Genomic DNA, 24,157 nt, shown 5'->3' with positions numbered 1-24,157 from the left:
GTTAGTTCCACTTTCTATGCGTGATGATTTCTGCTTTATGCATACAAAGACAAAAAATTCTGTCTGTCTCCCACAGCACATCAGGGGACAAAGAGGGAGTAACTGGGGGGTAGCCCACTTTTAAAGGGCTCTACTCGGCCCCCTCTCCTCTGTCTCATAACCCATGACCACTTCCGGTCATGACCCACTTCTTTGGTCCCCCAACACTCCACGGTGGAGCGACTAATGATGCCCACCTGCAAATGGCCAACGGGCTCTTGGCCAGGAAGGTATTCTTTCCTGCACATAAACAATCCTGCCCGTAACGCAGGCACGCTTGGACAAGGGACTTTAGGTGAATCGGAGAGCAGGAAGAATGGTGGACAGATTCAACTCAAGGGCATGGAGACATATAAAAAAGACATGACTTCTGTCATCGATGATGATGTCACTAACAGGATCTAGAAAAATAATTACAACTCTCCCAGACAAGAAACTGATCATTTGCTGTTACTGCTCAACAACGATTCTGACACACACATGCACATACATTTTATGGAATTGTCCTCTGTAAAGAGATTCTCCTAAACTTCAGCAATGATAGACAGGATTTGATGGAGTGACGTAAGACTAGAAACTCCCTGATGGAATAATACATAAGGCAAAACATAGCAGTCACTCACATGGGTTAGGTGGAATTTGACAAGATCCTCTACAGCCTACTGAGCACCACTGAAGAGACCCCTGCACCCAGCATACAAACCACATCTCCCACACTGAGGCCACGCTTTGCACTTGTGGTTTATTCGGAAAACCCACATATTACAGATTATAATTTTCCCACGAGCACCTAAACGGATTTTGTGATGCTGCATTATGCTAATACAGCCTTACATAACAAAACTAAAAGACCTCCCTCCATTGAAATAGTTTAGCAACAAATGTTCACTGAGTTTTTCACCCCATCCCTCCTCGTCCACATCCCTAGTTTCACATGCTCACCTCTCTTCAGCCGGGGTGCCACTGGTGGGTAGGTTGGCATCGATGGAGCTGGAGGAAGGGTGGAGAAGGAGCCTTCCAGAATCGTCCAGCTTTCCTGCGAAAGAGTACTTATTAGTTAACAGTCTGGGCTTTCAGTCCCATCACATTTTTTTGCTCCATGTCCGCCCTCCATTCACTTGTAGATAGTGCTTGCTGTTGTCTGACGAATGATGATGGAAGCATCTCAGAATCATTGGTTGATGCACAATCGTATTGACTGATCATATGGGTTCAATGGTTCGCATGTGCAGCTCTAATGCTCCATGTGAGCCAACCTGCCCTCATTGAATATAGAAGGATGAGGAACAAAATTAAGACATGCTTGGAATCTATGGTTTAAAAAGGGGTGTCTACTTTCCAACACAGGGAACACATGTGATTGTCCTGCCAAAACATTTGGCCCATTTGACAATCCAAAACTGCCCATGTATGTCTGCTTGCTCTGCCCCAAGGGATCCACCCCCTTCCGAGTGAGGTCAGAAACCACGATTCTTTGATGATTTTGTCTGATCTGCAATTCCAGAGTGGATTGGATGTGTTTCACCCCAGGGTGCTGTTGCGAGTAGTAGAAGTGATCACCACAGGCATATGTGGTATGCACAGGGTGTGTGCTCTATTGTATGCATGATGCTCAGGCATACACACACAGAATTACAAAAATGAAATGTTATGGTCAAATATTATAGTTAACTATACCAGTGCAATTGCTACATGGAGGTGAGAGAAATAACAAGGTAATTAGAAGAAACAAAGATACACCCTGTAGTGCAAACTTGAAAGAATTATCTCTTTACATTTTATTTTAATAAATAAGGATTAAATATCAAGTAATGATAAATATTTCCCAGGGGCTGATTCCAAGAAAGTCTTGTGTGGCATAAAATGGTCCATGTAGAGATCCTAAGTATCTTTGTTGAGCCTCTTGTGGTACATCAGGCGTGTTACACCACGGGTCATCACCAGGGCAGGCAAATCATTGGAATTGCATCTGAGAATGATGTCAATAAGTTAAATGCCCAGCCTCAGCACTTATGGCTCAATAAGATACTTAGGATAAATACAAGACTCTTCTACCCTGCAACTGCAAGACTATGGGGCCTATTGATCATTGTACTTCTATCAATTCACTTTTCACTAATGGGTGTTACACAATTTTACACTATACACTGTGTCACCAATACATAGGTCACATGTGCTGTTACGTATCGTCTGAATATATTTATTCAGTCTTAAGTTTTGAGTTTGTGTCTTTTATTTACAAGTTCATTGACCGAGCTTTTTCAACAATCCATTTTTTTTACATAGAAGTATGTTCAAAGAAAATATTCTTCAAGTTTTGCACCACAAAGTAGAACCATCATCATGGAGGTGCGTGTTAGATGTACATGGTGCAATGTCTGTTTTGTATATATGTGTATTGATTGTATGCTCAGGTATATTGATTGTAGGCAACTATTATGAGCACTTTCATAGGCTAGGCGCTTTATATTCTGAACTTCGATTTAATAAGTCCTAGTATACGTTTTGAGTGGTCCCAGGTGTGTAGAAGGCCAATCATACTCACTCACTTGTAGCTGGAATTTCTTCATAACCATGGGTGTCCCTGGGATCTGGAGTCGACACTCGTACAATCCAGAGTCTTCCACTTGTAGCCCTTCAATGGAAAGGTTGATAATGCCCCTTATCGTGTCATCCACTATTGTGTGTCTCTTAGTAGATCCAGAGATGGGGAAGGATTGAGTACCTCTGATCAACTGGCACCCCATTCCTGGCAGCAGCCGGCAAAAGACCCTGGGAACCAGATGGTAGTCTGTAGCACTGTAGTGGCATTGCATAGAGGTGGAGGCGCCCTCAGCAAACAACATCCACTTAGGAGCTGGAAATGGAGAGTAGATGGGAGCATTAATGACTCTACAGGAGAAGACCCTACAAAAAGCAGTCATAACTTCAGGTCAGAAATAACTTTTGACTAACAATGAGAACTTACAGATATCTAGATGGGATAGGAAATGTTGAGACTGGGCCCGAAGCTGAATGTTTGCAGATTTGGTGACATCACCTTTTGGACGGGATTCTCTTTAGTTGCTTAGGAGCAATGGTGTCCATGATTTTTGTCATGGAGTTGATGTGATGATTAGTGAGTTCATGAGCGTCATGCATGTTAGAAGGGGACGCAGGTTGTTTTTACTAATAGCTGACAACGTAGATGTGGGTCGAAGTTGCGTGTGTCTCTGACCCAATGTTTGGCGTTTCTAGGTTCGCCCCTAGAGCTAATCACTGTTTCAGATATAATGAAGGTAATGCATTTGTGGTCAGTCCAGTCGCAGGGTAGGATGTGTTTGATTTTAATGGTGTTTTCTTTAGCGATGATAAAATCTAAGGTGGGTCCTTTGTCCTCCTCTATCCTTCTGCTATCATTCCAAATCCAAATAACTGACTAACCTATCCACCACTTAAAACGTATTTGCATGTTTCACTATACTAATTCAACACTAATCCTCTATGGGTCCCGGAGTAGCGTGCTACCCGCCGAAAAAGCGATTCAACGCCTCGTATGGGGTAGTAAACGCTATATAAATGCAATTACAATACAATATAATACAATACAACCAGATGGTCATTGGGATTGTTCCAGTGAATGTAAAAGTCACCAAGAAAATTCTGGGTGTTTCATTCTTTGTTGGTGGAGGGGATGATCTCTATAATCTGTTCAATGAATGTGTGGTTATCTCCAGGAGGATGGTAAATTGTGAGAAGAGAGTACGTAGGGTTGTCATTGGTGGAGAAGTTAATTATACGGTGTTCACAAGAGGACAGTGATGGAGAATGTGCTAGTTTCATGGTTAATGTGTATCTGTGTATACAGGTTAGGCCACTGCCAGAGCAACAAGAACTGTCTAGTCTGATGATCTCATGACTGGGCGGGACTAGGGTGCCAAGAATATGGGATGAGAATTCATTCAGCCAAGTTTCAGTGAGTATAGGGATGTTAAGGTCGAGGTAAAGTATAAGATCAGCTATGTCAGTTGCGTGTTTTACAGATGAGTGACAATTGAGTACAGAGCATTTAAGGAATGGTTTAGTGGTAGGGGTAGAGGTGTGTGAGAGGTTCATTAATTAATGTACCTAGAGCTAGGTAGGGATTCCCTTGGAGGGTGCGTGATAGTCTGAATTTTTCCTGCAGGTGTCACAGGGACACTGTTATAGGTGACGATAAGGGAGATAATATAATTATTGGATAGTTGTCTGAATATCCTATTGGGTCGGGAGTAGTGGACAAGATTTAGTTTGCAGCTCCATCTGGGTTGTGGATCCCAGGTCTTGGTTGGGCTGACAGCAGTGTAGCAGTTAGGGGCTGGGGTGTTGAGTCTGAAGGTGCGTCAGCTGTGAGGACCGAATGTGTTCCAGGTGGGAGGTGATCGGCAAAAAATTGTGGATATCAGCCCTAATTAAAAGTAATTCTGCTTTTATGGCATCAAGCGTAGAATGAGTAATGGCTCTTGCAGGGCTCCTGATTGGTGGGAGTAGCTAAATCATGAGGGTTGGCCGAGTCAAAGAAATAGGGGTCACTCACAGGTGGGGTCCTCTGATGGAGAGTTAGTGGTGGCTGAATGATATGGAAAGGGGTATGTATTGTACTGGTTGATGGTAGAGTCGGTGGGATTCTCTAACGGTGTCTTAGTAGTGGGATGATGATATGGAGTGGAGTATGCACTGTACTGGTTGATGGCAGAGTTAGTGTTGCCTTCTTTAGAAGGATAGGAGGCAGTGTTAGTGGGATTTTGGTGTAAGACATTGTCCGAAATAGCAATAGAGGACAGGAAGTGCTGGACTGCAATTGTAACTTTGGGTGAGGTGGTGTCATCCTGGGGAGAGAGGTGTGAAGAAGGGTTTTGGGTGGTGAGAGGTTGAGGGTGTCGCCTAAGTAGGAGGCAAAGGGGAGTTGCAATGGGACAGGCTGATCCGTGGTCATATCTAATTTGTCTTCAAAGAAAGGTTGAAAAAAAGTTCCAGGTTGTGATCTGAAGCTTGGCTGAAAACTGTGCCATTCTTATAGAGGGAGATGGTGGCTTCCCCATTATACAGTGGAGAGTGTGCAATAGTGAGTTTCTGACCATGTGAGATTTTCTTGGTGGTGGTGGTATGGAGTAGCGAATATAACACTTTCCTCCACTGAGCACACCAATTGGAAAGTGAAGAGAAAATCCTTCAATATATTGCCCTTGTTGTGGCAGGAGTAGGGGTCTGTGATAAGAGTTTCTTCTTTGCTGTTCAGGATTTTATGTTTGAGATTTTTAATGTAATTTTTGGATAAGTTAGGAGGGTCGTTTATTCTAAATGAGTTATTTCGAGTAGGTCGTTCATCTTGTTATCTTGGTACATATCCATGTTGGGTGGTGAAGTCAAGGATAGCAAAAAAGGAGCAGGATGGGGACAACTTCTAAAATGGCAGCCCTTTTGGGAGCAGGAATGGGGGCTACTATTGGAGATGCTATGAAGTACCTTTTCTATTTTAATTACAAAAAAGATTTAGGTAGTCCTTTGTCAGTTTCCAAGATTAATATACCAAGATAATTAGACAGACCTTTGTCACGTTCTATGGAGGTTGAGGTATCGAGTCTCAAGTGAAAACATAGAGGCCATCTTGGCTGTAAAAGAGATAGAAAATCGAGTTGGCCTTATGGGCGAGCCCCGTGAAAGGAGATAGTTCCTAGAGATGCCAGTAGTGAAGCTCAATGCGAACAATATAGGAGTCATGTGTGGGATATTAGGGAAAAGAACAAACTACGGGCCATTTTTACAAGGACTCATCTCCGATTTATCTCCACATTAACACATCAAAAGTGGAGATAGATTTAACACCCCATTCACAAGCCGGTGCAAACTGCAGACATCGTCGGTATTCCCGTGATAACTGCCCCAACATTTATCTCCATGGTTGGACACCACCAACTAACACTAATGAAATGCAGAGTAGGCGTTCCTGTGCAAAAACACACAAAAAAACCACAGCCCCACATTCACATCGAACTGCCAGATCTGTGAAGCGAACTAAAAACAGGTGATAAACTGCGGTAGCACCAGGGTTTTTACACCTGCCTTCTGCTGGTGCTAAGCAGGATGACTACCCACAGCATGAAAGGGAGCCCAGCCAAGAGCCACATCTGACGACCCACAGATGCCATGGAGACAATGATCATGCAGCTCTGACACCCATGAGGGTCACAACACCCACCGCCACCTCCCTCAGCGCACATCCCCGCCCATCCCCCTCCCGGACATACACATACCGGCACTGGTTGACACCGAAGCTAGAACACGGACCTCCACTGAATAACATGGAAATCAGAGAATATCCCTGTGTATTGCATTTCAGGTGAAACTTGACCAGACCGCACTTGCGGGAATAATAACGCACATACCATTAATGAGCAAGCAGGCATCCCTGAGTCGGAACCGGGCTTGTATTTTATGACCGACAAAAGACCTCTGTGCTGCTGTCAGGGGAAGTCCAGTCCCACCGGACCCAGAGCAGCGATCCTGCCCTCCTGCCCTTTACCTGCTGCCTGACTGCGAAGATCCACTCTGATGCCAACACTTGATGCAAACTGAATATGAAGTCAGATGGCGGTCCGTGGAAAGGTCGCAAGCCTAGAAAGTTATTGAAAATAGTGTGGGGCATGTTCTCATGGCAACATCGACAGGAGTGAAGATGGTACTTTTCTGGCGCTGCTGTGCCGATCCCCAGGTATCGCCGGCTAACGCCGGAATTACCATTGCCATCGCGATAATATTATCGCCTGTTTTCTCCGCCGTTCCCTGTTTTTATCGCCATGTAGAGTGTGCTTGATAATATCACGCTAACATGGCAATGAAATACAGGATTAGGCGGCGTTAACTTTTCTTGCGATGACTGACGTTGGGGATAGTTATTGCACGTTCTTGTGAATTTACCCCTATGATACTTACATGCATTGCAGAAATTAACTAGAGTCCGATTCAACACGGAACATCAGAAAATAGGTTTCCAGATAATATTGTACACTTCCAGATTATCTGCTACAAAAATATTGTAGCAAGAATAAAAACAAAAATATTAAGAAGGTAAGTAGATAGGTAAGTGTAGAATTACTAAACTTCACTTCACATTAAAAAATATTTTGTTGATATTCCTGCTATTTGCTATTCTTTCTATATGCTTTTCTTAACCCCACAAGCCTTGGCAATATGCATATTAGAGTTAGATATAGTAAATCTATATTTACCTGAATATTTTTGCCTTTTAACATTTTTGTTGATATTCTTGCTATATTTTTGCATCACAATATTATTGTTTACGATATTCTATCATACAACCGATAGCAAAATGTAGGCTACAGTCCCTATCTTCCAGATTTTCTATCCTTCCACTCCCTCCCAACACCTTAAGTCAGTGTAAACCTCATGTAGTAGACTGACGCTGAAGTTGGTATACTGCTCTCTGGCTCTTACCCGACTGCACTTCGAGTTGTACCGTCCGGGTGATGTAGACACCCGTGGGGTCAATCGTCAGACAGTGGTACCTGCCTGAGTCCTGGATTTGGAGCCCATCCATTATTATCGTTACAATGCCGCTCAGTGTATCATCACGGATACTGGCCCGGTTGGGCACAGCCATGGGAGCATCAGATGTAGCAACCACACGTTGGCACCCGGCCTGGGGAGACTGCAGACACCACACTTTTTCTGCCGGGCTGTGCAGCCGTGGATTATAATGACAGCGCAAGGTGATCCAGCTTCCAGGCACCACTGATACCACTGTGGCAAGCTGACCAATGACCATGCTGCAGCCTGCTGGGAACAGAATGCGGACAAGATAGTTACCGAGAAAGTTATGACTAAAACACCAACACATGTTACAGAGATTTTTATATTAAACATTTTTTTTGTTTACAGTGGACATAGTACCAGGGGTATGTAAGAATACTGTAGTGAGGAGGTCCACGCGGGTATCTTGTAATTAAAGATGCTTTATTCATGTAAATAAGAAGTAGGATAGTTCAGAACAACAAGATGTTAAGTTGTGAAGGAGAGCCCCACCAGGAGCAACCTGTCTGCTGCTCAGCCCATGCTCAACTGTCACTTCACCTCTCTGTGTCCCAACATTCCGAGGCTCATCAAGACTCCAATATTCTATTGAGTCAGAGCACAGGCACTGGCTGAGCAGGAGTGGTAAAATACATTACATAAAAATGCAGGATACTACAAATACCTTACAGAAATCTGGAACCATGTGCTGTACAAAAAATGTAGGATGCAATCTTTACATTCAAAATAATTAGATCAGTGAGTGAAACCAATAATTTTGGCAAAAGTGTCTTGTTAATCCAGTGTAGTGATTAAGAGATTTTAATATGCTTGAGTAGAATGATACATTTTAAAGGTAAGAGCTACAAGGTCCTTAGAAGAGAGAAGAATAAGCTACATAAAATGAGGAACTTTCAATTGTTATAAATGTATGGCAAAAGGTAGGAGGTTAGAGGCCATCAGCAAGTAACTAGCTAATAGTGCCGTAGGAACAGATCATAGGAGTAAATTTACAGATCATTTAAAAGAAAGTGCTCTTTCACTTTAGTTTCCAAGTATTTAAAACATGGATCTAGGCTAATCCTCTTGGAGGTGACATTCTGTATTCTTGGAGGGAATCCTGAGTAGGAGTGGTCTAAAGTGGAAGTCCGATCGACGATCTTTGGGAGTGCTCATTTTTAAGGCTTTAAAAATAAGCCATTATGACCTAAACTTGTCCCTTGTGGCCTGACTTCCGTCATGGAGAAACTTGTAGTGTACTTCCAGTGTGGTATTAGAGAGCTGTGAGCAACATCTTTCACCAAGGTCTGTTAAATACTGTTAGATTTGGGGTTCTCTAGTTGGCATAGGTAGGTACCTGTGACAAATAGGGACACTTGCGTCTAGTCAGGGTAAGGGGGTACACTCCTAAAATAACCCCTGCTCACCCCCTTGGTAGCTTGGCACGAGCAGACAGGCTTATCTCAGAGGCAGTGTGTAAAGCATTTGTGAACACATACAGTAATCCAGTGACAACACTACAGATGAACACCACACCAGTTGTATATTAAAAATAGGTATTCTTTATATAGGTTTAGCACAAGACCACAAACGGCAAAAATCCACAATACTCTACTTAATATAGTAGAATTAGCTTAGTTCTCTTTAGATCTTAAAATGCGACACTTTGAGTCAATGTACCTTAAGATGCGTAACGCTTCTACAACGAAAGTGTTGCAGGGAGGCTGAGCAGTAGTTCCTTACACGCAAAGACGGTGATGCGTTGAAGATCCGTTGCAAAGAAACAAAGATGGCGTCTTCTTCTTGATGCGACACGCTCCTCCGATTTTGCGAGATGTCTCGACTTGATGCGACAGCTGCAGCAGTGACACCCTTGTTCAGCGATGCAAAGACAGCGGCTTTGGCGGCGACACTCTTCTCCGACGATGCGAGACGCTTCTGCTCGCTGCGACAACTGCAGTGGCGACACCCTTGTTCAGTGATGCGACAACATCGGCTTCAACGGCGGCACGCTTCTCCGTGGATGCGAGGTGCTTCTGCGGTGCAATGCGACAGCTACATCGGCGACACCCTTGCTCAGTGATGCGACAGCAGCGGCTGGGACGGCGACATGCTTCTTCGATGTTGAGAGTCATTTCCTGTGATGCGGAGCAATGCGACAGCTACATCGGCGACATCCGTGTTCAGTGATGCGACGGCTGCGACGGCGACACGCTTCTTCTTTGTGAGTCACGCTTCCAGCTTCTTGCGACACGCAGTCCCTCAAAAGGCCCAAAACAGCTGCAGGCACTTCTAATGAACTCTTGGGGAGTTGGTGGCTAAAGTCTGTTGTGCCTTAGACTTCAGCAGGAGGAAAGCTCTTCTCTCAAGCCCTTTGAGATCCTTTAGAAGTTGAATAAAGCACACAACGTTCCTTTCTCCTTTCTTTGGCAGTCAGGCAACCACTGCAGGCCAATCTCCCAAGCAGCACTTCAGCTTAGGGATAGTCTCTCCTCAGTCTCTCTGGTTCCACTCCTCAGCTAAGGTTTCTTCTTGTTTGTCCAAAAGTGATCTAAAGTTCTGGAGTTTGGGTCCCCTCTTTTATACACAATTTCTATTTGTTCCCTGAAGGCAGAGAACAAAGTTCTGGTCAGTCCTGGAGCACTCTGTTTACATGACTCCCTCTTTCCTTTCACAGTGTAGAGCAGGGACATCAGATGCACCACAGGTTGTGGAGCCGGCATTGTGAAAGGTAGGCACAGCCCTATTCAGGTCCCAGGTGCAACTCCTCTCACCCATCTACATGCGTGTCTCTCTATTCAGCCCTGTGCTGACTCTCCCTGTCTCCTGGAATCCCCCAACCCCTGTCACTCAAACTCCAGACAAGGAATACACAACCTAGCAGAGGCAGGCTTGGATGGTTAGACAACAAAATACCTAAAAGTGGTATTTTCAAACACAGAATGTTAAAACTAATTTCACTAAATTATGTATTTTATCATTCTGAGTTCAGGCATAGGCAACTCGAATTTCTACCTAGTTCCCTGATTCAGTTAGGATTATAAAATGTAATAATCTAACTGCCCATTCTGGCCTATGGGGAATAGGTAGAATTGGAATAGTGAAAAACGAAAATGGCTGTAATTCACTATTAGGACATGCCACACACATCAGGGCTTGTCCTACCTTATACTTACAATGCACCCTGCCCTTGGGCCTACCATAGGGGTGTCTGATATGAAGAAAAGGAAAGGTTTAGGGACTGGAAAGTGGGTGCACTTGCCAAGTCAACATGACAGTACCAGATTGCACACAGGCTCTGCAATGGCAAGCCTTAGGCACAAGCTACTCCTGTGGGTGGCACAACCAGTGCTGCAAGCCCACCAGTAGCATTTGGATTACCAGTCCAAGGCACTCCTGGTGCACTGTACTAGGGTCTGACAGGTAAACCAAACCAGCCAATCATGGAGTCACTAATCCATACATCAATTTACAATAGGGAGAGCATATGCACTTTAGCACTGATCAGCAGTGGTAAAGTGCCCAGAGTCATAAAACATCCAACAACAGGTCAGAAAAAATATAGGAGGAAGGCAAAAAGTTCAGGGATGACCCTGCAAGAAAGGCCAAGTCCAACAAAATCATAGAACATTTCTTAAATATTTTTTTTTAAAGAATTTGGGGTTATGGTTACTTTTTAGTTTGGTGGTCTACCTGCTATCCAGGCAGGACAGAGGATGAGTGCTATATCCTTGGTGAGGTCGCCCAGCCGTATTTTGAGACCCTTGCCTTCCTTATGTGGATTACTGTGCCTTCAGTCTGTCCAACCTGGCCGCAGATGCACTGAAAGTATGGATTAATGGAGAGTTGGTGTTATGTTTTTTTCACTGCTCAGCATTTACTTTTTTGTTTTACTGATTTAAACTTTTATTCTTTTTTTTTCTGTCCTGACTGCTTTGTCCTGCATGGCGATCCCAGGGAGGATCCATCCAATGATGGTGACTCCGCCCTGAAGAATGTTGGTCAAACACCACTGTAATTTTGCAGTTTACTGGTATATGAACCAAGGGGTTTACAACTACAGAGACAGCTGAGACTCCACTATCAGAAACTCATTAGTTCCACTGCCTCTAACTGAGGGGTGACGGGAGCTCTACCAACTTATGGTAAAGATCCCGTTCCACCAAATTCTAAGTAAGGCGCTATAGATGGCCCGAATATAAGGTACCATTTATGACGATTACAGGATGTTTGTAGTGGTTATTTGATAGAGATGTTGTAGGTGTTTATACAATTTCTCCTATTGTGTGTACATTGAAAATTATTCTGTAATGAAGAATTTTTTTTTCAGTTTTTAGATGTAGGGAGAGAAATTCGTAGCTGATGTGATTTGATTCTCTCCAAATTTAGATAAAGCCTGGTGCTTTATCGCTTGAGATCCGTTCGATGGCCGAAATGACCTCATTAAAGTAATTTCAGTGAAATCTATGTTTCCCTGGGTTTGAACATTCAATAAATTACACGCCCAGATGGCTTGGGGCAGAGTGCTATCATACACCTTAGAGAAGTGTGTCCTCCACAACAGTGGTGGGATGTTTTCGTCCAGACTAGTATTGTGGTTCTCTGTGAAAAAAGATGTATTCATAATTTTCCCAAAACGGGATGCATCATTCTTATCACTTGCCTGATAATGATAACGGGTATTTCGAGAGTGCTCGTTCACCAGCGGTTTCTTGGCGCTAAATTGGGAAGTGCGTGGACAGGTGCAGTGGGTGAGCTATTGATCGTAGGCCTGAGAGAATAGCCAAGTTTTAGGAGATTTCCTAAACATGGAATATGAATCGATTTGACGTAGTTCCGGAGGTAGTGTGTTCCAGAACTTAGGTGCCAGAAACGTAAATCGAAGTCCGCCAAGTTTCTTCCGTGTAAAGGAGTGAGGGGTCAACAGATTGGAGCTGGCAGAGCAAAGGGCGCGGCGGGGGACATAGCGCGAAATTCTGTTGGCTATGAAGACTGGCCCATGAGATGACATGGCTCTGTGGATCAGACAGCCCAGTTTGAAGAGATAGCGTTGGGTGACTGGGAGCCAGTGAAGGCTTTAAGCAGGGGTTTTACGTGATGCGACCTAGGTTGCCCGTATACCAGTCTGGCCGCTTGGTTCTGCACCAGTTGAAGCCTCTGTAGCTGGTAGGCGGGGATTCCGGCATATAGTGAGTTGGCATAATTGATGCATGACATGACTAAGGCCAAAGTGACCTGAACAAGGGCCTCAAAGGAAAGAAATCGACTTATTTTTCGAATCCTGCGTAAATGGAAAAAGCAGGAAGAGACTACTGTATTGACCTGAGTCTTTAGGGTGAGATCGCTGCTAATTGGGACACCGAGGCTTTTGACTGCGCTGACTGGAGAGGGAGGAGGGCCCAGAGTGGGTGGCCAGAAGTTGAGGTTCCAAGGGTTGACTGAGGACCTAGTGAGAACCAGCTCGGTCTTATCTGGGTTTAATTTTAGTTGACTTAGGTTCATCCAGTTTCTGATGAACGTCATGGTGGATTGGAAGGTTTCCATTGCGTGTGAGGATGAGTCAATGGTAACGACCAGCTGGATGTCGTCAGCGTAGTTAAAAATGGCTACGTCTCTCTTCCGTAGATCAGAAATCAGCGGTAGGATGTACAGATTGAGTAGGAGCGGGGAGAGAGAAGACCCCTGGGGAACCCCACAAGTAAGTCTCTTTTTTCCGAGGAGAAGTCAGAGAGGCGAACAGCTTGATGGCGGTTGCTGAGGAAGGAGGAAATCCATTTTTGGGGAATGCCCTGGATGCCGGCGCTCTCGACCCGCTCAACCAGTAGGTTGTGTTCGACACTGTCAAAAGCCGCCGACAAATCCAGGAGCACTAGAGCCTGCGAGATGTTTTGGTCCGCCCCCTTTCTTAGTTCATCATGAACTTCCAGCATGATGGATTCGGTGGAATGTTCCGGTCTAAAACCCGCTTGGTGTGGGTCTAGGTAATGTGAATGTTCCACGAATGCGCTAAGGCAACTTGCAACATGGGCCTCCAGAATTTTACCCAGAAAGGGTAAAAGCGAGATAGGTCGGAAGTTGCTGGGTACCAGGGGGCAGCCCCTACTTTTTTCAGGATAGGTCTGACTTCTGCAGTTTTGAAACAGTTGGGGACAATGCCAGTGGCTAGGGAGTTGTTAAGGAGGGATAGTGGGGGTTGGGGGAGCTGAAGGAAGATCTCCCGGGCAATGTGGGGGGGACAGCTATCTGTGGGGGAGCCAGAACGGACTCTTTTGAGGAGGGAAAAAAAAGTCTCCTCAGTGATAGGTGGAAATAGGTCAAAAGAGAGCGGGTTACGATGCATCAGGACAGGCTCCGGTGGGGAGAGGGTCTTAGGGATGCTGGCTTTAATTTTGGAGATCTTGTCAATGAAATAGGTGTTGAGGGAGTCACAGAGCTGTTGTGAGGGGACTGGTTTGGTGGTAATGCGATCGGGTTTGACGAGTGTGTCTACAATGGAAAAGATGTCTTTAGCTTTATTGGTAGAGTTAAGGACTTTTAATGAGAAGTAGTCTGATTTGGCTTTTAGGATGGCACCTTTGTATTCTTTGAGTGCGAGCACGAAGATAGATTTTTTTATGGGGCAGTAATCCTGTCTCCACTTGCGCTCAGATTGGCAGAGGGTCAGTTTCATTTCCTTGAGGTTATTGGTGAACCAGCGATGGGCGTCATGTGGTCTTCTGTATTTGACCTTCCTAAGGGGAGCCAGTCTGTCTCTAGCTGTAGCCAGCCAGGCATTGTTGTTGTCTGCCTGGGCATGGGGGGATGCCTGGGGACCGTTGGGTGGGGGGCCGGGGGGGTTTAGAGGTGGCTAAGATGGAGCAGAGCTCGGAAATGTCAACACGGCTCCAGTTCCTTGCCTGGCCGGCCCCTGGGGGAGGGGTTTTAATGAGGGGAGAGGTCGGGATGGAAAAGGAGATAAATTGGTGATCCGACCAGGTGCAGGGGGTGACCTGTAAGTCTGAGATCTCCAGGTTAGATGTTCAGACCTGGTCCAGTATGTGCCCTTTGGAGTGAGTGGCTACTTTAATGTGCTGGGTAAGATTCATCCCGGTCAGTGAGTCCGTAAAAGCCACTGAAGAGGTGCTTTCACGAACGTCATATAGCCAGTAGTTGAAGTCGCCAATTATTAGTAACCTAGCATGTTTTATGGCAAGTTCCGCGATAGTGTTTGCAAATGTTTGCGGGAAAGTGGGCATGTGGCTGGGGGGTCTGTAGACTAACGCACAAACAAAGGGGGAAGAGATAGAATCAAGTTTAAAGAGAAGGCAGTCTACCAAGGGGATTTGTGAGGTAGATAGGGAGGTGAATTTATGTGCTTGTGAAATTATGGCCTCCACCCCGCCACCAGCCTTAAGCTCAGATCTATTGGCCTGAAGGGATTAGTAGTTGTCAGGGATGGCTGCTAGTATATCTGGGGTTGATTCTGCTGTCAACCAGGTTTCAGATAAGAGTAGAATATCGGGCTTGTGGGTGTCTAAGAGGTAGAAGATTTCTAATTGGTGTTTGACCATTGAGTGGCTGTTAATATACCAGATGGGCAAGTTATTATGGGTCTGCGTTCTGAGGGAGGAGGGAGGTGTGTGGAGGATATCCTTTTGGGGCTTGACGGGTGGTGGGGTATGAAGTAAGAGGGGGTTGACATTCCCACCCGTGGTCCTGGGGAATAGCAGCCCGGATACCTTCAGGGTTCTACTGATTTCCGGGGATATGGCCCGGAATGACCAAAAAGAAATTAGTTCTGCTCGGGAATAACAAAGGGAAAAATGGGCAGGGTGCGTGGCCCCTGGCCTCGGCTGGCCCCGGACGGGCGCAGACGGGCTTGCCTTTGGCGCGCCAGCGGCGCGCCCGCTGTGTGCGTCCGCTGCGCGACGGGTAGCACATAGGAAGATATAGGCTGCAAGCCCGGCGCTAGTCGCGGAGCTCCGCCCCCAACTGCCACTGAAGAGATACTGCTGCCTGTGTCAGCCTGCACCCTCTACAACACTCGGGATAACCCGTGGTGGACCAGGGTGCAGGGGGCAGGACAGGGCAGGAAGTGCAGGTGAGCAAGATACAAATTCTGACAGACCTGAGGAAATAAATGTGCAAATTAGCAATAGGTTAACTTTTTAAAACAAAGTATAAAAATTTCAGAGCGCAGGCGGTTTTAAGCAATTATGGCTGAGTAGAGAGGCACACCCAGACTTACATAACAAATTTCTGTGCCGCTGCAGTCTGTGATCACGCGTCACGCGTGCCTCTTGCCATTATTCCACGCTTCCCATCTGATTACTTTTTTTCTTGCTATGATTGCTCCCTTGTAGCATAATCTTCAAAGCCTTACTTCTTCCATTATTCTTGACGACTTCATCAAGGCCTTTATTAAGCAACTATGAATGGTGGATCAGATCCCATCAAACCATTTATTTTTCCTTGATTCCCTATAGCATTACGGTAAAGCCAATAGCTCAGTTAAAGAGTTACATATTTTGTTGTATGCTCTCAACAAAAGAGCAGGATTAGACCCCAGACACACTTTCAGATGTTCCTGGCTCTTGACAACCAATTTTCTCAGTAAATGGTCAGAGTCTACAGTAGCCTATTTACGTAAAATACCTCTATTCTTGTTCATCTCAATTGGAGGAATTACATGGGTGTGCTTTAATTGCATCAGACCTGTGATAAATCTTAAGGCCAAGGGGTTGTGATCAGTCCAGCAAGTTTGCATAATAGTAAAATGAAAAACCTTCAGAAGCCATGAGGTTGAGACAGCTATAATGTAAATCATACTCCCTGCGCCTGTCCCTGTGACAGTGATTTTGTTCAAGGCCATAGTTGGTGTAAGACCTATTGTTAATACTAATAATCTTACTGAAGTCATTCCCATAAGGATTATATTCAAAGTGCAAATGGTCCACTTAGTTGTCCTATCCAATAGTGCCACATAAAACATAGGACAAAGTCTGCTGTTAACCCCCCCGCCCCTCTCCAACCCCCCATAACAACAGAATCCACCTTTAAGTCTTCATATATTGTGAGCAGAGACATTTCAAGTGAGTTTACTATTTCAATATGTTTAGAATTAAAAAATGTATGATAAAAGTTGACCAAAACAATTCTCAGATAGGCACAAAGAGACAGGCGAATGATTTGAAAATGAGGTGAATTAAAAAAAGACTTTGCCTATCATGCCTGCAAAGGAGACAAAGACAAAAGTTAACAAACCTCCCCTATGATGCCCAGATCGAGATCCAGTGGCCGGTGTCTCAAATCAATAAATCCCATTGATATGTACGCTATTGTACGTCCAGGTTTCCTGCAGGTGCACAATTTGATAACTTTTTATCAAGCAGAGCCAACTGTCCTTCAATTTGCCAGTAATGCTAGCCAAGTTCCAGAACAGCAGATTAAGATCTGGACTCAATACCCCAAGGCATGATTTAGAAGTTGACCTTGCTTTTACTTGCAGTGATAGAATAACCACATCAGAGTCTATAGGAATTGGAAGCCAGGGTTGCAGTAGGGGCGACTATGGTGGGAGATCTCTTTTGAGACTCTGAGCTACTCCGGTTTGACGAGTTTCATGCAGAATTTGATCTGCTCCAAGGTCACTTTCTCCAACACAGGGCCCTCACCTTGGTGTTCAGAAAGCACGGTTACCGGGTCCACAGAAACACAGGCGCTGAGTTGCTGTTAAAATGTGGCCTTCTCGGAAGGCACACTCAAAACAATCTCATGTGTTTACAAAGTCATACATTACGATCTCCAATAACCAATGGAACAAACGCAATGGAAGGAGCAAATGGGGCTCCCGATTCCTGAGGCGGACTGGGATACCATAGCGGAACGGACACCAAAGGTCCAGCAGAATGTGTGTTGCAAGTTAATTAACTACTATATCCTGAACAGGGCGTACCTCACCCCCGGTGAGAATGAGAAGATATATCCAGTCGTAGATAGTAGCTTGCCTCCGATGTGGGGAAAGGGAATCACATATCCTACTCATGTTTCCTACTCATGTTCTAGGAGTGTCCCACTCTGAGTGTCTTTTGGGAGGAAGTCATACATATAGTTTAAACTATCACAGTAAGTGAGATTCCTCACACTCCAAGTCACTGCCTACTGGGATGGTTCCCGCACACAAATAAAACCAAAGTAACAGGGAAATTCCAAGGTCCTGCATATGTCCTGGCCAAACGGAAAATCACCAGGAACTGGAAGTAAGTGGGGGGTCCGAGGGCAGTGATATGGAGGAGAGAACTGGAAAAATGGGCGGGCCGTGAAGGGAGAATTCTCCTGAGGGAAGCCCAACATGGCATTGGCACGCTAGATGCAGCCAGCACCTGGGGAGGGCTAGTCGATGAATTAATAGCTATGGATTCAGATGCTGCTGTGACTTTGCCCTCATGAACGAATGAACCAGGTCGCACAGCTAGCGGCCCCTCTTTGATCACACCAACGTCGCCCATATCCATATCCAACATGCCCCAACGTGCATGACTTCTAAAGCATACACATATATCACACAAGCTGACAGCCGAAGGGAGGAATCAACTCAAGGGTGGAGGGTAATTTGGGAAATGTTATTGATGTTGAAAGAAATGGGGCTGGCAACAACATAAAAATGTTTTTTAATGAAAGTCAGTAAATGTATATTGAGGATGAGGTACATATGCAAAACCCCAATAAAATCTGGTTTAAAAATAAATAAATAACATCTATATGAATTAAATCATTTATCAACTTTAGATCGGAGTGTTCTGCATTGGCATAATTCCATGAAGGGTAGATGTTTGATTCTATTTGCCCTTTGATCGGTCCAATATTGATCTTTAGGTGGTAAGTTGAATTTTTCCTTATAGTGGGGAATATGACCTCATGCACCATCCTGCAGTCCCAATCGATCATTAGGGGCAATGAATTTTGAGACTTTGACAAGCCTTTTCTGTTTGCAAGTCTGTCAACCTGCTCCAGTGGGGAGACAACCTCTGTAGCACAAAACCCACTAGCTGTAGATCCCTAAAACGAATTACAATACAATCACTTGTCTCCCTTTTTGGGCTGCTGCCCATCCAAGAAACTCTGTGAACAGCGATTATCTCATAGTTAAATACATCACAAATGAAATTTCTAAGTACTTTACCCATCCAGTGAATTACTTTCTTTTTTAATTCATCACCACTTTCAGCTACAGTGGGCTGTAGAGTTGGAACATTTTTTAGGCACTATCTCCACAGGTGTGGCCTCTGGAGGGAGTTGCAGAGCGTTAGAATGCTGTTTATAGCCAACAGCCCTATTACGTAAATTAGCATGATACAGTGTTGTTACTTCCAGGGCTGCAGGAGGTAATGTGGGCTTTATGTCTGACACAAGGTTAGAGTAGCTTGCTCTCACGGTTTACGTAGTATTGGCACAGGGTGCCTTTAATGCAGTAGCTTCCAGTTGGGAGTTGGTACAAAAAGGGGTGGTGATGGACGGAGCATCTGAACCAATCAAACACTCACACCCAGTCAATAGATCTGGGTTTAATCCATCCCCATTCTTTAGCCCACTCTGCCTCCCCAGTTCAGACATGGCCATATGCAAATCAGTCTGACCCTGTGCCTCATGGGAACAGTCCAGCCCGACCTGCCAAGCCATGCCTTCCCTGGACCGGAATCAAGCTTCCTAGGACCGGTTTCTGGCATTCCAGCCGTCTTCAGCCAGGTTTGCTTGAATCCAGTGGCAAAGTGAGCAAGGGACTCAACGTCTGAGCAAACCCTGCCAACTTATGGCGAACAAAGCGGTACAAAAGGGGGTGGTGATGGACGGAGCATCTGAACCAATCAAACACTCACACCCAGTCAATAGATCTGGGTTTAATCCATCACCGTTCTTTAGCCCACTCTGCCACCCCAGTTCAGACATGGCCATATGCAAATCAGTCTGACCCTGTGCCTCATGGGGATGTACGACGGTACAACGCGTGGTATTACCACGCGTACTGTTACAACGCGTTTTTTACAACGCAAGTCGTTACCACGACTTGCGCTGTAGGGGTGCTGGACTTAGAATAGTTAAATTTACTATTCCAACACCAGCCTACGTACAGTAGGGAAGGTGTTGGAATAGTAAATCTACTATTCCTTGTCCTTGAACGCCCTCCATCGCAAGTCGTGGTTACGACTTGCGTTGTAAAAGACGCGTCGTAACTGTAGTGCGGGGTAACATCAGCGTCGTAAAGGATGTTCCCCGCCTCATGGGAACAGTCCAGCCCGAACTGCCAAGCCATGCCTTCCTTGGACCGGAATCAAGCTTCCTAGGACCGGTTTCTGGCATTCCAGCCGTCTTCAGCCAGGCTTGCTTGAATCCAGTGGCAAAGTGAGCAAAGGACTCAACGTCCGAGCATACCCTGCCAACTTATGGCGAACAAAGCGGTACAAAAGGGGGTGGTGATGGACGGAGCATCTGAACCAATCAAACACTCACACCCAGTCAACAGATCTGGGTTTAATCCATCACCATTCTTTAGCCCACTCTGCCACCCCAGTTCAGACATGGCCATATGCAAATCAGTCTGACCCTGTGCCTCATGGGAACTGACTAGCCCGAACTGCCAAGCCATGCCTTCCCTGGACCTTGCCACTGGATGCAAGCAAGCCTGGCTGAAGACGGCTGAAATGCCCGAAACCGGTCCTAGGAAGCTTGTTTCCGGTCCAGGGAAGGCATGGCTTGGCAGTTCGGGCTGGACTGTTCCGATGAGGTACAGGGTCAGACTGAGTTGCATATGGCCATGTCTGAACTGGGGTGGTAGAGTGGGCTAAAGAACGGTGACGGATTAAACCCAGATCTGTTGACTGGGTGTGAGTGTTTGATTGGTTCAGATGCTCCGTCCATCACCAACCCCTTTTGTACCACTTTAACTAATTTGAGGCAGAAAATACTGGCGGGTTAAGGCCAGTTGCTGCTTGGTCCATATAGATAGCCACAGCAAAAAGGGTGTGCAATATAATATAATTGGTATAGCCTAGCCTCAACTCTGCGTGCACAAGTATGTTGATGAGCTGTTAGGTACTGCCAGCAAACTCCTCAAAAATCCATTCTCTAGTTTCCGTAGACCAGGATAATCTTGCACATTTAGGGGCATATTAACAAGGGCTTTGTCTCTGCTTTTTTGGCTATAAAAGCCAAAAAAGCAGAGATAATATTATCGCCCTATCTACAAGGGGATGCTAACATGCATTAGCGCATGTTAGCACCCGTTTTCCCTACGCATCGCTTTGCATCTCTAATGAGATGCATAGCTGGCATCTGTGGGCAGTACTGCCTGTAAATTATCGTTGATGTGCGCATCGCGATATTTACAAGGAGGCCCACGTATTTTAGCAGACGCACGTTTTTGGTGAAAACCACGGTTTTCGCCAAAAACTAACGTCTGCTAAAATGCTGACTTAGCTATACTTACCATTGGGGTAGATTATGCTGATACGACCACAGGGTCGTATCGGCAAGGTTATCGCCTTGCCAGCGATGTTCCATGGAAAACATCGCTATCACTGGTATAATTATCTCCATTGCGCTATGCGTTGTTAATACTGCGCTAGCATGGCGGTAATTATCAGCGATAGGCGGCGATAAACATTTCCGCGCTGAGGACGGCCAGCGATAATTATTGCTGCCGCTTGGTAATATGCCCCTTAGTTTTATATACTGACACCAGTTCCTTGAGAGGTTTAATCACAATTTAGAAACAAAATCATAAAGTGACTCAGCAGACATTGCCCGTCCCAGTGGTTTCTAAATACACTTCATCAAATATAACCTCCAAAGATGGAAAAGTGGATGTAATTCATCCTTTCAGACCATAGACCATAATGTGAGTTTTAGAATTATTTATGATCGGATCTAGATCAGTCATAAACCGAGAAAACTGGTTCAACAACCTTTGAAGCCCAAGTGGGGCCCTAGCGATAAGCACTGCATCATCGGCAGAAAGTAGCACTGGTATACAGTGAGTGCCTACTCAATCTAGGTCTATGCTTGAGCTAGACAGATGCTTCTCAAGACCATGAATATATATAATGAAACAAGAAAAGGGTGAGAACACAGCCCTGCTGCACTCCACTCACTATTTTGATTGCCTTAGTGGTTTCCCCCTGTGGGCCATATCTGGCGCTTACAGTCACCTTACCGTACAGTAGCCTAAGAAAACAGACAGTGTGGTCATCCACTTCCAGAGGCGGACTCATAGAATAAGATCATCCTTGAATAGATCTACTGGGATCCCTTCAGAGCCAGGTGCCTTACCCTGGGGGCACCTACATAGGTGGGCTACCACTTCTGCAAGCTCAACATCCATGTTGCAGGATCCCTATCCCTGAAATCGCTACTCGTGGTGACAAATTCTTTTATTGAAGGTGTGCCAAAACAAACCCTAGAAAAACCAGTTACTCACCAGGTGGGATCAGGGCATCAATGCCCAACGTTTGGGTGTCCCTAATATACGGAAGGCTTACAACCTTTCAGAACAGAGAGTTATCTTTATAAGTGCTGGCTGCTAGCAAGGATTCACGTGCTTTGGCTCTGATGGTGTACTTTCTACAATCAAGAGCCCTTTTATATGCCATCAAACAGAGGCACACACCATTAGTGCTTCTAGGTATTGCTTTAAGTGCATTGAGAAGATCTCTTTGGGGGGAGATTTACTAAGATATTCCGCTGTGTATGCGTCACAAAAGTGATGCAAATCAGTCCAATTTATTTCCCACCTATTTACTTTCCAGCGCTAAACAAGTTTAGCGCTGGAAATAACTGAAAAGTAATGTGAATCAGCACATAGTGCTGCTTTGTATTACTTTGTGCCACGGGGGCGTACCAAGGGTGCAGCATAGGCATTCCCATGCAATCACCCAAGGTTTCTCACGCTAAACCCAATTTACTAAATAAGGTAGATTGGGTTTAGCGTGAGAAAACTGCGCCCTTTACAAGTAGGCGCACATAAGGAGAAAGGCTTTCATTTCTCCTTCCTTTTCTGACTTTGCATGCGTGCTGCGCTGTGCTGTGTGAAGTTTTTGTAAATCTCCCCCTATGAGTCTTAGAGAACTGCGAGTCAATGCACATAGCTGGCTTTGACCTATAGTGGTGCAGGGGAAACGTCAGGAGCTCCTTGATAGGTCCATATAGAATAGCATAGGAGCTAACAATGTACTTTGCCTCTGCTTTCACGTCCAAGAAGTTGTATAACTCAACTAATATTACACATTACAAAAATATACTTATATAAAAAATATGAAAAATGTATAACGGGGCAAATATAAAATAAAAATATGTTCTTTAAAATAATCATCCAAAATACAAACATATTTTTTTTAAATAATTATTATTTAAACATAAAAACTATAATTGCAAACAGTATTAAACATTCAAAACAATTATACAAAGACATTAAAATAAAAATAAAAAAATGAAACAAATAAAAATATTATTACAAAAAGCAAACAATACAAATAAGTACCATCTTTTGGGGACCAGAGACGAGAACATGCAGCTGCCCACTAGCCGGCCACGAGCTCTCATCAGGCAAAAATCTTTGTAAAGATGTACAATTTAAGCTGAACTACTCCCTATCTGCAGAATTGCATGATCAGAGACTGAGGACAAATAAGAGCATATAGGTGCTTTACCTGCGAGAGCAGCCTTTGTGGATGCCCCGATCACACCCCTGTGCCTCTGCTCAGCCCCCTAGATGGAAAGACACCGCGGGTAAGATACAATATCGTAGGGAAGCACTCCCCAGGGTTCTGTCTGGCAGAGCCAGCACAAGCCCAGATGCACAGGAGAAGGCACTTGGGATAGTCCATAGGAGCTCAGGAGCTAGTGGCGGCTCCTCCGCTAACACAGAGGAGCTTCGACCCACTGCTTTTGAGCAGTGCAAAATAAAGGAAATATAAAATGATAAAAAACCTTGAGTTGTTATCATTTTAAGTTTCCTTTGTGGGAGGGCGGCCGGGTGGATGGGGCTGCTCTGCTCTTGGAGCAGCAAAATACACAAGATGATGGACGGAATGTTGCACAATGGCAAAACATTCACACCCAGTCAGAGATCTGGGTTTAATACATTGTTATTTTGCTCACCAAGCCATCCCAGTTCAGACATGGCCGTATGCAAATCAGTCTTGACCCTGTGCCTCATGGGAACAGTTCAGCCCGAACTGCCAAGCCATGTCTTCCCTGGACCAGAATCAAGCATCCTAGGACCGGTTTCTTGCTATCAGCCGTCTTCAGCCAGGATAACTTGACTCCAGTGGCTTAGTGAGCATGGGACCCACGTTTGGGCATACCCTTCCCACATAGGGTGAACAGCAAAACACACAAGATGATGGACGGAATGTTACACAATGGCAAAACATTCAACCCCAGTCACAGATCTGAGTTTAATCCATTGTTATTTTGCTCACCAAGCCACCCCAGTTCAGACATGGCCATATGCAAATCAGTCTTGACCCTGTGCCTCATGGGATCAGTCCAGCCCGAACTGCCAAGCCATGTCTTCCCTGGACAGGTTTCTGCCTAT

At 45.1% G+C, this 24,157-nt stretch overlaps 1 protein-coding gene across 2 annotated transcripts in view; it reads right to left on the bottom strand.

Moving 5' to 3' along the window:
• The window catches only part of LOC144755622 (uncharacterized), a 75,100-nt gene that overhangs the window by 36,540 nt on the left and 14,403 nt on the right, over window positions 1–24,157 (bottom strand). For both annotated transcript variants that reach the window (XM_078644743.1, XM_078644744.1), the window contains exons 2-4: window positions 7,513–7,851; window positions 2,585–2,896; window positions 982–1,075 (exon numbers count right to left, since the gene is read on the bottom strand). In XM_078644743.1, the coding sequence (XP_078500869.1) occupies window positions 982–1,075; window positions 2,585–2,896; window positions 7,513–7,851 (745 nt within the window). The remainder of the gene's footprint in view (window positions 1–981; window positions 1,076–2,584; window positions 2,897–7,512; window positions 7,852–24,157) is intronic.

This window comes from Lissotriton helveticus, chromosome 5_1 (assembly GCF_964261635.1).
Source record: "Lissotriton helveticus chromosome 5_1, aLisHel1.1, whole genome shotgun sequence".
NCBI classification, from domain to species: Eukaryota; Metazoa; Chordata; class Amphibia; order Caudata; family Salamandridae; genus Lissotriton; species Lissotriton helveticus.
The sequence above is the reverse complement of the archived record's forward strand: the minus strand, read 5'-3'. Positions and strand labels throughout refer to the sequence as shown.